Consider the following 15,255-nt stretch of genomic DNA (forward strand, 5'->3'; position numbering starts at 1 on the left):
AGATTCAGCATCTTAACAAAGACCACGCATGTAGCAAGCAGCAGAGGCACAACTCTGTCTGGGATCTGGGCTAGGCCAGTGTTCTCTCCCCTCATGGCATCTGCTCTGAATGTGCCACCAGCTTGTGTTCTGAACCTAGAATACCTGGGGGTTGAGGGGACAATATGGAATTAGGCCTATGAGAGAGAGAGTGGAGCAAACAGAATATCCGTTGCCTAAATCAAAATTAGCTACAAAGCCAGTCATTGGCAGTGCTCATATTCAAAATAAAAGTATAGCTATTTTCAAAACGATCCTGGTCTAGGTAAAAAAACTGTCTAACCCCAACATGGCTTTCCAAAGAATTTTCCAGGACTCTAAATTTTATGTGTAAATTAATTGGCAAAGGATTAAAATCCAACATTTAAAATACTGGTTTATTTTAACAGTGGGGCAGCACCTACCCTTGAGGGGGCATTTTAAATGCATAGCGTCATTTGGGCTGTGACTGGGGGTGAGACCCCTCTTTTATCTCTGCCTTCTAAGTCTATAAATTTTACTGACAAAGAAGACCAAAGGTGACAAGGACCATAATCAGTGACTTCCAGTTTACAGACAATACTATTATTTGTTGGACTACTGGGCTTTTGAGGACTAGCCCGTGGCCAACTGAGGACAACATAGCACTTGCTGTTCTCCAAGGCTACGGTCAGCAGGAGTGGAGTTCTGGAGATCTGCAAATCTCATCTCAGGGAAATGGGACCTTGGTGTGTTCTTGGAAAACATGACATCCCTACTCAAAACTGTATGTTAATGACAAAGTCTATACAGTACACATACTGTGCCGACATGAAATGGATTTGGAAATTACATGGCTAATTTAGTCCTTCCTCTCCCTAGCCTATGAAATTCATTTCTTCCTTCAGCTATTCAGATAATTTAGGTGAAAGCAGGGTTAGGGAAGCACAAATAATCCTGATACATACAACCTAAATCAAAAGGTATGAGAAAATTGAAAGGACTAACTTGATTCAAACTTTTCCTGGTTTGACAGAAGGATTATTGCTTCTAAGAGAAAATTCCCCAAACTACCAAAGATAGGGGTGCTTGTGGGGTCATACTTACTGAGCTGATTCATATTGCCAGGAAGATCTGATGAGAATAATGTAGAATTTACAAAAATAGTTTTCACTTTGTGATTCTAAGAATGTCTCAGTTTTGTCCAAGTCACAAACATTCCCTGAGCTTTAACTATTCAGCTGGACAATATGACAAGGTTTCCTTCCCTGGAATTGCTTTAAACAGGCACCTGTATATCAAGTTTGACTCAAGTGTGCATCGTATCAAGGTACGTCTTAGAAGCCCAAAGAACCACTCTTCTCTTTCTCCTCAGCTGAATAAATGATATTCCATCTCAGAGATCCATTTTCAATCAGTGCCTGAGGGTCTTTCTCAACAGAGAACCAAAGAAGTCTTTTGCAGACAATTAGCAATTAGAAGCAATAGTCATTTACGCTTTTAACGTTATATGTGCAAAATGAAGTGCATCAGTGACCACGTATGGAGATGCTGAGGATATGGGAGACTGGGCACCAAGAAGTTTGTGACACCAAGGAAGGGATTAGAGCTCAGGGAAGCAATGAGGACAGGAAACAAAGAAAATAAGGCTTTGCTATTTTCTTGTTTAGGAAAGCAAACATCATCCAGAGAGATATGTTGGCTTATGTAGAGGTGGGAAAGACTGGGAAATTAAGAAGTGTTTTTTTTTTTTCCTTTTTGTTTTTTTTCGTGACCGGCAACGGATCGCAACCCTCAGTGTCGCGCCCGTACCGGACCGGGACCGGCAATGGGATCGCAACCCTCGGTGTTGCGCCCGCACCTTGCTCAGCCAGTGAGTGGCCGGTCTGTATGTGGGATCCGAACCCTCGGCGGGAGCGCCGCTGCGCTCCCAAGCAGCACACTGTAGCAGTGCGCCACCGGGCCGGCCCCAAGAAGTGTTTTAATACAACCTAACTTTTTCCTCTTTGAGACCTGCAAGTACAGAATACTGAAATGATATACTCCTAACAATTGGTGGTGAATTTCTCAGTTTTTGTTTTTGTTTTTTAAGGTTCACTGAAATTGAAGAGGCTGGTCCAAAACAGGGTCTTTTTTTCATAAGATACCACCATAACCCACTGCTTATGATGATGTATGCAGGAAACTGTGCTCCACTTCCCACTCTGCTTAAGGAAAACCACCTATAGATTGAGCTAAAGTAATGTGGTGATTAAAAAGTCTTAACTAAAAAGAGAAATGGGTCAGTCTTTACCCATGATTTTCCTAACCCAGCTACTGGCTGGTAGTAAACAAATGCTATTGCTCTATCAGCATAAGTTGTGATTGCTGTTGGAAGATCAGACAAAGGCCTCCTGGGAAGGGTTGATAAACCCACTAATAACCATGCCATGATTCCAGTAAGATGTTAATCACTTCATGAGGGTCACAATCTTCACCAATATAACAGGTCAGGAAGAAGTCTATTTTCTGGAAACTTTAAAGCACGTGCGTAACATATTAAGATCAATAAAAACATAAAAGAAATAATACACCAATAAGAAAATAACAACGACTCTTTATAAACCTATATGGGGTCTAAGTTATCCCTTACAATATATATTTGTAGGTATTCATTCCACAGAGAATTGGTAATTCACTTCCGAGTAACCTGCTGGCACTATCTCCAGAGGTCTGGTTCCCCTTGAATGGCCTCCTCCAGGTTGTTCTGTTAGAACTCCCAGCACCACAGCGATGGCAACTCTTAGATTCCCCACACGTCCACGAACTATATCATGTCCAGCTATAAACAAGAGCAACATATTTAGGCCAACTTCAGATCACTGCTTCTCAGGTGAGAGAGGGTTTAATGAAAATGGTTCTCTACACTAGTAGGCATGCATAGACTTGCACACTTATTCAAGGCTATTTTAGGAGTTAAATACCAAGTCTCCTCATTTCAGTACTAAGAACTTCTCCACAAAAGGGCTAAAGGGTACTATGTAGTTTTTGGTGGACAGCTGTCATATGAGGCTTAAAGGCAGCAAGTTTCCAAACGTAAAAGATGGATACAAAAACCAACATTTACACAACTTGCCAGGCATCCGCAACATGGTGTAATGAGGTCCAGAAATCCTCAAATGCCTATCAGTCTATTTTTGTTTATATTAAGTTAATTGAGAACATTTAAGAAGTAGGCATTTTAAAGGCTGTTTTCATTTGTCAACTCACACAAATTACATGTTGTATTGCTTATTTTCAGTAAATTATAACATTTTGCTTCTAAAGGAACAGGCTCCCTAGCTTTTTTAGCCCTTTAAAGTAGCGAATTAATTTGAATGAACAATATAGCTGAAACCACAAATATAGGAATTGCCATTATGAAATTACTTATCTGACTAAATTTATAATGGCAATAAATAATAGTATAGGAAGCTTTTGGCGTGTTAGAAATTTAAACACAAATAAGAAACAAGTCTATGATAAGCAGCTTTTGTGGCTTATTTACAGCTCTGGTGATTTCAGTCATTAGAACACCTAGTATGTATTAAAAGTACTTACTAAATCATCCACATCACCGCCTTCTTCAAATCTGGCTGCTGCATCTTCATTTGGTGTTTCTTTGGGGGCCAGAAACTGAGAATAGAAAGTCAATTATAGTACCAAAATGACATTTTTGCCTCTTTTAATGGAGAGAACAATTTACTAGCATTATCACAGGCACACTTAGGAAGTCTTGCTTAGCAAAGTCTCACTGCAAATGGCCCATAGAAGTATCCTCGTGGCAGATTCTCCTTCATCTGGCACTGCATGAGAAAACCAATTTTGAGGTTCAATAGTCCATACTAACTAATCACCAGAGAAAGTTCTTGTGAAGAGGTTAGGAATGATATGGCTCATCGAGACAGTGACTATGTGCAGGGTCCTGTATCAGCCCGATGGACACCTGATATTTATATTTCTGTCTCCACAGGGGATAAACTGTCTTGTGCTACAGATTGGATGCCCAAATAACCTCACTGAAGCTTAAATCCCCACTGTAACTGTGAGGGTGGGAAATTCTATTATGGTAATTAAAAGGTAGGGCTTTGAAGAGGTGATTAGGTTGTAGGACCATGCTGTAGTGAATGGATTAAAAATGGTGGTCATGGGCATGGTTCTAAGGGCTTTAAAAGAAGAGCACATGAGAGGTTAGTCTCTCTCTGCTCTGCCATTTTCTGCCATGTGAGACTCCTGGGTCACTGTTGCGACCACCAAGGCCTTCACCAAACGTGTTCCCTGGACTTTGGACTTTCCAGTCTCCGAAACTGTAAGCAATAAATTTAATTCTCTTTATAAATTACCCAGTTCCATGTATTTTGTTATAAGCAACAGAAACGGACTAATATAGCTAGTTAAGATTAAGAAAATAACCAAGCACCCCAAACCAGTATGTCTTGATCTCTATTGAAAGGAACTCAAGAATCAAGTCAAGACTGTAATCATCTGTTCTTGAACTCCACTGAAGACTAAAGAGGTAAAAGGAGGACTTCTTGTAAGAGATGCAAAACATACAAATGGGTAAGCTTGGGGAGTTGTTTAATTCCTTTTATGGAAATCCTTCAATTTGTGCTAGAAATTGTTTGAAAACAGGCGGATAACAAAAATGAGAATGCTTCTATTCAGCATTAGCGTTTCAGACCCAAAGCTTCTATAAAAGGCTCAGAGAAGGAGAAAAGCAAAGTCCCCGAAGTGAAGTCTGTGAGGATCTAGGAATGACATTCTAATTTTGAAAGGTACCCTTGAAAATTATCCAAACATCTTCTTCCACCCTGTCTTTCTGAGAGATAGTGGTGGGGAGCCTTTTCCTTCAAGGCATGTAGCAGCTGCATCTAATATCTAGGTTCTGTCAACGCCTATCTATCCTAACACTAGAAGGTGATCTTCTGGTAGCACAACACCCGCCTGCAGTAGTGAGTGCTCTAAAGAGGGCAGTGGAAGATGGGGCTACTCTGTTAGCATTCATCAGGGTGGCGTGCACGGAGCACACATGCGGGGAGCAAAGCCAACCCTCCAGCTCACCTCTGCTCTCCTGCAGTTGCCTCCACCCAAGAGAGAAAATGAATTTTCTCACTTTTCCAACATGAAAAAAAAATGGCAAGAACTGCTTTCTCATACATTCCGGTTACTTTTGTGGTACAATAGATACTGTAGGGAAAGTGAAGATAAATGGTCAGGGTCCCTCGGGGGTTCGGAGTCTTTCTAAGCATTTGATGTAAATATGCAAATGTGCCCAGGTGTTCCTTGGTTATTGTCTAATGTAATTGTGCATGTGCACCCAGGTGTTCCTGGGTTGTCTTGACTCACACCCAGGTGACATGGGCTATCGGACTTAAGTATAAAGGACGAGTGGCTCTGATCCATAGGTGCCCCCGCCCTCAGGGAGGCCACTACTGCTGCTGGAAGCTGTTGCTGCCAGGGCCCCCAGGATGCCCTGGGAGGCCACCACTGCCACTGCTGCTGCTGAGGAAGCTGAGCACTGAGACTGAGCTCGTGTCGTTTGCCAGTGGCTCCTGGGATCTTTCCTAATTACCTAGCTTGTGGACCTGTATGTGAGGGGTCTGGTGACCCAGCCTGGCATGTGAAGAGTCTGTGACTCGGTCTGTACAATGGGTTTGAAGGGTCTGTGGGCCCTAGCCCTAACCCGACAGATACAATCAAGGCCTCTGAAACCTGAGACCTATAATTAAACTAAAATGTCTCTTTAACAAATTATAAACCAAAGTCACCCTTTAAATATTAGGCTACGTGCAGCAAGTCTCAGGAAGCGAGCTCTGTGTCCTGCCGTTGCTCATGTACAAAAGGCCATATCTGCACAACTGGGCGCTGCCTTCATGAGCACCATGAACATGGCTGTGGCGGTTTGCTGAGTCAGCCTCTTTCCTGAACTTTGCTTTCCCCAGTGAAAGCCACCTCCTCATTCATTAACTTCAAATTTGATTGAGAGATTAAGAATTTATTCTCTTTTAGGGACATTTATGGATCTTTCCATAGCCCCTTCTTGACCCAAACTGGACGATGTACAGGGTTCTAAGAGATGGAAAAATCCTAGCATTGGGGCAGTCTGGAAAAGAACTGTCATGCAGCTTCTACATCTTTAGTTCTATTTATTTTTATTCTGGGTGATCATTAATAAAGGTTTCTGAGGGCCAAATATAAATAAGAAATCCATACATTTATTTGCATATAGTTTATGCCAAAAGGTTATATAAACTGTGCTCTCTACTAGATTCCCAAATTTATCTTTTTAAGTGGGCTTCCTAATGATTATTTATCACTAATATAAAATGATTTTTATTTTGTACCTCTCCTCTCCTACTCTCCTACTACATTAACCCTTGCATGATTCTTCCTATATCGGGAATATATAGCTAAAATTTAATTAATCCAGTTGGGGTGAAAACAGTGAAAAGTAGAGCTGTGTCCTGACAAAAGCCACAGATGACCAGCACTTCCAAACATATAACAAACTTCCTGGGCTCCGTGGTTCTATAGTTGACTATATCTTTTATTGCCTACCCCTGGGTAACCTGATACTGTACATGGTAGGTACTTATTGATGAATATGAAAACTCCTTATTGTTTTCCGGCACTCAGCCTCTAAAAACTCCAATTCCCATTCCCTCTCTACCTGCAAATCCCCTTTCACACAGCAATTAAAGGATAAATTAAGATAGGACAGTCTGCACAATATGACCATGGCATATATAATTAAACACAAATGGCACATCTCTGAGACTAGGCCAAATTCGTAGGAAGAGAGAAATAGCAGCAAAAAAGCCCGTCATTTCCTTCGTGTTAAACATCTGCAACTGATTTTCCTGACAGATCTGCTTCACATTTCTGCGTAAGCAAATTATGGTTAAAAGCTGGGCTGCCATCCATTATCCTTCCCAAAGCCCTGGGCAAGGCTGATTTCTTCCACATATCACTCCTCATCATCAGAGTTTTTAACTGCAAGTAGTTCCAGGCTGTGCAGTGACAGGGACACTAGAGATAAAGCAGGGAAAACTCAGTGATTGGCCTGCTTTCTCAATAAAAACGACAGATTCTCTGAATGCAGCAGAAAAGGGTCACATCTTTTCTTGTGTTCTTTCCGTGTGCAATATGCTGAAAAAGTAGAGAATAAATAGAAAGGACATTTGTATGACACACTCCTCCTTCCTCAAACCACCATCATTTACTTGGGGTTACTGAGAAAGAGACTCCTTACCTGGAGATCTTTATGAAATGATAAATTACTACTTTTTAAGTACACTTAAATACAACACTGGCCACAAGCAAGGAAATGGAATCAATACCCTTGTATAGAAACTTCCAGTCCCATCCCTTCATGAGATTAAAAATCAACAAATGGCTTCTGCTCAGACCGTTACAAATTCCCAAATTAATGGCTTCCATCAGGCTGATTCTAACACCATCGGATGATTCCAAAGAATCACTCGTAATCCAGATGTATAAAAAAGCATCAAGAAAAGTCAGTTTGCATGTATTTTGCCTTAAGTGACATACTGTGGGTTTCACTACTGCCACCTGTAACTTATTTCACGCTATAAAGGCCATAGTGCAACCTAATGTGGAGAACACAACCATAACCTTATTAGCTCTCAGTTTCTCAAGAACCCTGGACAAGCCACCTGACCTTTTCATAACGAATTTTCCTCAAAAATAGAATAGAAATACTACTCACCCTATCTATCTCATGGGGTTTTGGTGCATCTCAGATGAAATAAAGTATGCAAAAATGTTTTGAGGTCATGTAAGTTTTATAACTCCTAGGAATTTATCCAATACATGAGGGATGTTCAAGAAGTTCATGAAAAGATTCATATTATCTTTTAATTCTATTTTTCCACAAACTTTTTTTTTTTCCTTTTTGTCTTCTTTTTACTGACCGGTAACAGGATTGCAACCCTCGGTGTCGCGCCCATACCGGGGACCGGCAACGGGATCCCAACCCTCGGTGTTGCGCCCGCACTGCGCTCAGCCAGTGAGCGGGAACCGGTCTCCACATGAGATCCGAACCCTCGGCGGGAGCGCCGCCACACTCCCAAGCGGCGCACTCTCCAGTGCGCCACCGGGCTGGCCCACCACAAACGTTTTAAAGTACCCTCATATGTCCACCAAATAATATGTCCTAGAATATACATAGCATCTTTATTCATAATTGTTAAAATTTGAAAGCAATCAAATGTCTACCATGGCTGAACAAATTGTCGTCTAATAAAAACTGTGGTATAATAATTTGGTATAATCATAAATTTGGTGTAATCATAATTATGAATGAACTGTGGTATGAATAAACTGTGGTATTATCAGAAAAGGGATACTACACAGTTATAATAAAGAATAAATAACAATAACATGGATGAATCACAAAAGGCATGATTCCAATTACATGACAACAATAGGCAAGACTACTCTTCACTGATACAAGTCAGAATAGTAATTACTTCAAGGGACAATGGGGTTCTGACTGAAAAGGTACCAGGGAGCTTCCTGGGGTGATGGGCGGTGGGTACTCATGTATATGAATGTGTAAGAACTCACGCTACGCACTTAAGATCTGTGCATTTAGTGTATGTACATTCCCTTTCAACCAAAATTTAAAAATTGTATCTTGAAAGTATCAAGCTCTAAATAAATATTAGATAACACTGTGATGTTTTCATTATTGCTTTTCTTGTACTAGCACATAGAGAAACTACACCAGAGATTTAAGGTAGAAAAGAAAAGCAGGAGAGAGCAAAGGAAAATGTCATAGGGTCCAACAGGGGCCAGCAGTTTGAGAAAACTGTTCTCAAAAAATGATTCTTAAATTTTGTCTTATAATCTTTCATAAGGTTTTGGAGATCTTTCATATACTCATACACACAAAACTGGCTGTGTTCTTTTTTTTTTTGTCTTTTTCCGTGTCCGGCAACGGAGCGCAACCCTCAGTGTCGCCCCCGTACCGGACCAGGACCGGCAACGGGATCGCAACCCTCGGTGCTGCTCCCGCGCCTCGCTCAGCCAGTGAGCGGGAACCGGTCTGTATGTGGGATCCGAACCCTCGGCGGGAGCGCCGCCGCGCTTCCCAAGCGGCGCACTATAGCAGTGCGCCACCGGGCCGGCCCTGGCTGTGTTCTTAAAAGAGGGAGCACGAGCATCTTTTCTCTGGGTAGATGTGACTGGTGGCACTGTAAGGTAAAGGCATGCAGAGGTGGCACCCTCATGTAGTGGAATGTGACAGTAATAAGAGTCCAGGGGTCTGGGTTCTAGTCAATTCTGCTACCACTAATTTGCTGTGAGACACTGAGCTAGTTAACTTCACCTCTCAATATGGCATTGGTAAAATGACCAGATTGCTAAGCTCTGAGCATCTGATACGAAGGTGGAAAATCAATAAATGTCAATAGCAAAAAGGGACAGATTAGGCAGTTACAAGGAAAACAAGCACTAAAAAGATTTTTTTTTTCCCCACAGTGCTCAAATGATTATTGAGACATAGCTCAGCTTCTTGGAATCCTGTGAAAAACAATACTCCACAGCCATTGGAATAAATCCCCTTTCCTGCTGTGTTCTCAATATGGAGTAAAAAGAATGGAGGTCTCGGGGTCAGTTCTAGAACTGGATTCCTGGACAGTCATTTCCTGTGAGATCTCAGACACACCACTGTATCTCTCCTACCCACTAAAGAGCCATGCAGTGAGAACAACCTGATGGATGAAGGGTGCACAAGGGCTGTACAAACACTTCACCAAACATCCAACGCCAGTGGTGTGTCTAATACCACCACCCAGAACAGAAAAAGTTAAGTGAAAGAACTGATAGGTTACAATGACAATAAAAACGAATATAAAAGAGGGGCAATATTTATGCCTAGGGTTTTTTTCTTTGTTTTTTTTTTGCAGCTGACTGGTACGGGGATCTGAACCTGGGACCTTGGTGTTATAAGTCTGTGCTCTAACCAACTGAGCTAACTGGCCAACCTATGCCTAGGTTTTAAAATGAACTGAGAGGTACCAGGAAACATAAAAGAAAGTGACTGTCTATACTTATGTCACGGAAGAACTTTCTATTTCTGCAGCAGCACTCACCTACCTCTATTTCTCAAAGTCATAAAATCCATATACTGTATGTCTAGAACACACAGCTATAATAAAGAGGGAAACAGCTCTCCTTAAGATGTTGTGTAACTGTAAAGTTATAATTTAATTTTCATTTAAAATAGACATCCCTTGATAATTTTTTTCTTTCAAATGTCAACATTTAATAGCTAGAATTTGACAGCTTGCTACCTTTAAATGACTTAAAGTAAATACCTTGAAAAAATTTAAACGGATTGTGAGGATTGTTCTTCAATCTCTGATTATAGTCAATTTCCCTTAAATGATTATTGGGAAGTGACCAAACTTAACACTTGAAGGCAAGGTAAATGAATATTTCAGGGCATGGTCAAAAGTGATTACACTTTCCTAACTTGGCTAAGAGAAATAGCTGAAGCATGTCTCTCCTATTAAAACCACAAGGAATTGGCTTCCTTGAGCCAGAATCTCACTAATGTTAAAAAAAGAAAATGGTATTTTCTAGATATGAAAGAGAATCTGCAAGGTTAATGTACAATATACTTTGAGGGCTATGAGATAATGTATATCAAAGTGCCTAACATAGAGCTGATACTCAATACGTTCTAACTGACTATTCTAATTTCTTATCTGCCATGACAGTGAAGTCAAGTTTTGCTGGTAATATTGGAAACATAATTACTGTGCCTTGACTATGAAAACACTGTGCTCCAAAAGGAAGAAGACACCAGTCAATGCCAGGCAACCAACGATGGCAGCAGAAAAGCTTTTCTCCACTTTTTTTTCAACATGTTCTCTTTATTCAAAGATGGTGAAGTTTCCAGAGTCATATTAAACTACAGCTGAAATCAGTTCTGGTGATACTAGAATCATCTAAGGACATCACCCCATATCTTGCTGTTAACTGAAATTTCTCTCTATAGCTTAATTATCAGACATTAAAATTCCTGATGCTTAGGCTCTATGCCCTTAAATTCCAAAGAAGATATTGCACTTGTAATATAGAACAAGCCTCACACAATTTGCAAGTGCATTATCCCTTTTTAGATTTCTTTCCTCTCTAATATTCTAGATTCACTTAGCTAGACACCTTTGCTTAAAACGTACGGGTGGGAGCAAACATTACATTTTTAGATCTGTGCTCCCCACTTCCCCCAAAACTGTAATATGTACTCAACTCTCACCTGAATAGTAGATTTTTTAAAAATTCAATAATGACTAAAATTAAGTTACTTTACTTGTTTAGCAAAAACTGACTGATAAGCTTTCACCCTGTGTGATGGTTAATATGTGAAAACCTGACTAGGCAATGGTGCCCAGTAGGCCCATCATACACTACTCTAGATGTTGCTGTGTAGGTGTTTTGTAGATGTAATTAACATTTACAATTAGCTGACTTTAAGTAAAAACAATTATCCTTGATAACATCAGCAAGCCTCATCCAATCAGATAAAGGCCTTAAGAGCAAAAACTGAGGTTTCCCAAAGAGGAAATTTTGCTTCAAGACTATAACATATAGAAATCCTGCCTGAACTGACAGGCTGTCTTACAAGTTTCAGACTTGCCAGCCCCCACAATCTCATGTTCCTCAAAGTCAGTCAAAGTCTTTCTGTGTGTGTATTCTGTTGCTTCTCTTATTCTGGAGAACCCTGACTGATATACCCCAGTTCAAGGGAGAAGTATTATTACAACACTGTATAAAGTGACAAAAAGAAATAAAACCAAACATTTGTAAGACATAATCAAGCCCACAGTACTCAGTACTGACTGTGGCAGAAGAGAGTACAGACATCTTGGAACTACTGAGACAATTAGCACCTTAGAGTATGCTTCCAAAATTCCAGGATCTTACTTCCTAAACATAGGGACCATATCTGTTCTTTAACAAAAAACTTTTGCCAGGCAAAGCACTTAATAAATATTCTTATAAAGTCTAATTTTTCTCCCAAACAATACTATGGTTTCTACCAAATGCCTTTATTGAGTTGAAAATTCAAGGCATTTTCAATTTGGCCTGAATTTAGCCAGGTGATAAACATCTCTAGTCTTGATCCTGCCATTACCCTAACAAATTCCTGTCTGCCAGTCCCAGACCAAGCTCTCCCTTAGCATGTGTAGTTATTTTCTGAGACTCCTTTGCCTCCCAGTGCACCATCTGAGTGAGCTTCTAGAAGGCAGGGGTGCTGTCTTATCATCCGGCACAGTGCTTAGAATATGGTAGAAGCTTAGTATCTGACAGCTGCCAGGTATTGGGGCTAGCAGGACTGGATCAATCAGTGACTGTAACTGAAACTGAATGTTATGAACTATATACTTTGGACTCATAGCTGAATCAGATTCAATATTCATACAACAAGCAGGGAGGCCTTGGCCTAATAATTAGCATCAATAAAAAGCTCATGGTATCTGTACACATGGGATCTTTTGCGGAAAACACCTGAATGTCCCGTATGCCAAAATACTAGTGTTTCTCTACCTACTGCACATCACAATCAGCAGAGGGGGCTTTAAAAACTCAAACAAAGCATGCCCTGGACCCATCTCAGACCAACAAAATCTCTGTAGTAATTCTGATTTTTAATCAGTATTTAAAAAGAAAAAAGCTACCTATGTGACTAACGTGTGGCCAGGGTGGGAATTACTTGGCAAGGTGAATTTCATTGCCTTTACCAGGGCCTAGACTAAGCTTGGTTTACACACTCTGGAGTTCAGCAGCTCTAGAGCTATTGAAGCTGGGATTGCAGGTGAGTTCTAGAAACACAACAATGGCCTACAGGAAACTGACAAAGATGGTAATTTTTCCCATGAGGATGCTGCAGTTGTGGTAATTTGCTTCTTGGTTGAATAAAGAATAGGTGCACTCATTTAGTTACTTTTCAAATTTAACTTCTTCAAGGGCATCAAAAAAATAATGTCCGCTGCAACAATTCATCTAAAGACAGGGAGATAATATCCTCAATACCTTTTTGGCTTCCTCAGCTGTGACAGAGCTTCCAGAGGCTTCCTCTTTGGAGATCAGAGTAACTCCATCTAAAAAAGTAATTCAGAGAGTAAACTAAAACACACAGAATCAACCCCAATCCCACTTTCCTTTTCACCACATCTCCTCCAACCTTTGCACTAGAGATTTTTAAAACTACAAAGATGCTCTGTTCTATTAAAAATATAAAACTATAAGGGCAATTAATTCACATTGTTTGTTTCATCTTACATTATCTTTTCTCTTATTTTTGCTTGTGTAGTAAGCAATAAAGTCCACATCTCCAGTGCAACCCTTCCTTTATCAACTCCAAATAGAAACAGTCTATCCTTCTTTAGAATTCAGATCACTTTGTTTATCCCTTTGAAATGGCTCTTATATCTGATCTTGTATAACTATCTGTACATATGTTATCTCTCCTAATGGACTTTACTTGTCTCAAGGGCAGGGACTAGGTCTCATTCATCTTTATATTCCCTTAATGTAGTACACAGCAGAAGCTCAATAAATAAATGATAATTGAATGACTGTACATTTTTGTCCAAACACATCAGGTACCCAATATGGGACTCTGCATGCATTTCGATTTGTAGCAGTGTTACTGGCTACTGATGAAATGGCCAGAGAACTAGGTCAGGAGGAAACATGCTCTTGCAACGGGCATGTCTAGCATGTGGCACAGTACATCAATTTTAGCTCAGTGAGAGCAAATCAAGGATAGAAAAATCTACCCTTTAGTTTTCTCTTCTTCCTAAGATTTTTTTCCTACCTGAAATGCACAGTATGCTTTCAGAAAAGTGAAATGAATTCAACATCCATTTGTACCTAGAAATGGCACAAGTCGTGTGTATTCTCTTAAAAGAATATAAGCTCTCAGAAAATATGTATCTTATGTATGTCTTGTTTCTTTTCAGCAAATAACATGCTGTAGGCATTCAATAAATACCAAAACCAATCTCTTTCATCTACTGGGTCGGCAGCAGAGACACAAAAGTGATTTGAATAAGCACCACTCACCACCTATTCTAATTGCTTTTGCTCCCCAGTGTAGAAGGTAAAGGGCTGAAAAATTAACTGTCAGGGAAACGGTTGCCTGTGTGATGAAAAGCTGCCCATTAGAAGTTGTATAGATAGGTATGCAACAACTTTTATACAGAATTTGCATACAACGACAGGTTTTTGCATCCCTACTACAAGTGAAAAGTTCCATGTTATCTCTTAAACATCAATTATTTTCATAATATGTATTTTTAATAAGTAATATCTTATACTTGGGTTCTGAAAGAACGCCGGGTCATGTTTAAAAAAAAAAATGCACAAAGGACATGAAGGAAATCAAACATCCAGCCTAGCACTGAGAGAATGCGTATTGCCTTCTTTCTGGGATTAATTTGCATTGGCTGCTGTGGGTAAGTGAGGAACTGAGTGGCTGTGGTGCATGAAGATGCTGGTCTGCTAATATGGAAAGCCCAAGAACAAGGTAATGAAAGGTAGTAGAAAGGCAAAACAGGGGTGAGGGCAATCCAAGTGCTGCAGATCCAGCAGGACTGAAATGGCCTATGAATCTGAGAAAGGGGGCACGTTTGCCCACACAGCTGCTTCATTCAACAACTAGAAAGGCACAGTCTTGGGAATGGGTCATGTTGCACAAAGAGTTTAAGAAGGGACGTATACGTTTACCTATTATTTCTCACTTTGTATTTATGCTTATTAGGAAAGATTTTGAGTTCACTGAGCCTGAGCATTTCCCAAAGCCAAATGGAAAGTCATCAGGTCCCCCCACATAACACATCACACAATATAATTTATACTTAGAATTTACATGTATATTTAGGGAAAAAAATAGCATAAATATTTGGGAAAAAAAAACAAATGACACCTTACCCTGAACGACAATTTCCCAAAAATGTCTTAATTGTTTAATTTCCACTTTCTCTTGAAGGGCCTTCAGGAAACTGTTAAAGCGCTGCTCTTCTGAAAACTGTGGAGGCAAGTGGGGGTAGAGGAGGTAGCAGGTTACAGCAAATACAAAACCAAAGTCATCCCTAGACCAAAGTACTACATATTGTGAATCTACCTTATTTACATATGTATAAAAAATGTTCTTTGGTAAATGGGAAGCTGGTATTTCCAATTCAGCTTTGGTCGTTGGGA

At 40.2% G+C, this 15,255-nt stretch overlaps 1 protein-coding gene across 1 annotated transcript in view; it reads right to left on the reverse strand.

The window, feature by feature from the left end:
* Positions 1-2,573: 2,573 nt before the first annotated feature.
* The window catches only part of XRCC5 (X-ray repair complementing defective repair in Chinese hamster cells 5 (double-strand-break rejoining)), an 85,977-nt gene continuing 73,295 nt past the window's right edge, over positions 2,574-15,255 (reverse strand). The window contains exons 18-21 of the mRNA XM_008574354.1: positions 14,986-15,082; positions 13,084-13,151; positions 3,577-3,651; positions 2,574-2,818 (exon numbers count right to left, since the gene is read on the reverse strand). Of these exons, the coding sequence (XP_008572576.1) occupies positions 2,804-2,818; positions 3,577-3,651; positions 13,084-13,151; positions 14,986-15,082 (255 nt within the window). The 3' untranslated portion in view covers positions 2,574-2,803. The remainder of the gene's footprint in view (positions 2,819-3,576; positions 3,652-13,083; positions 13,152-14,985; positions 15,083-15,255) is intronic.

The sequence above is a fragment of the Galeopterus variegatus genome, unplaced genomic scaffold (assembly GCF_000696425.1).
Source record: "Galeopterus variegatus unplaced genomic scaffold, G_variegatus-3.0.2 Scaffold1036, whole genome shotgun sequence".
Lineage (NCBI taxonomy): Eukaryota > Metazoa > Chordata > Mammalia > Dermoptera > Cynocephalidae > Galeopterus > Galeopterus variegatus.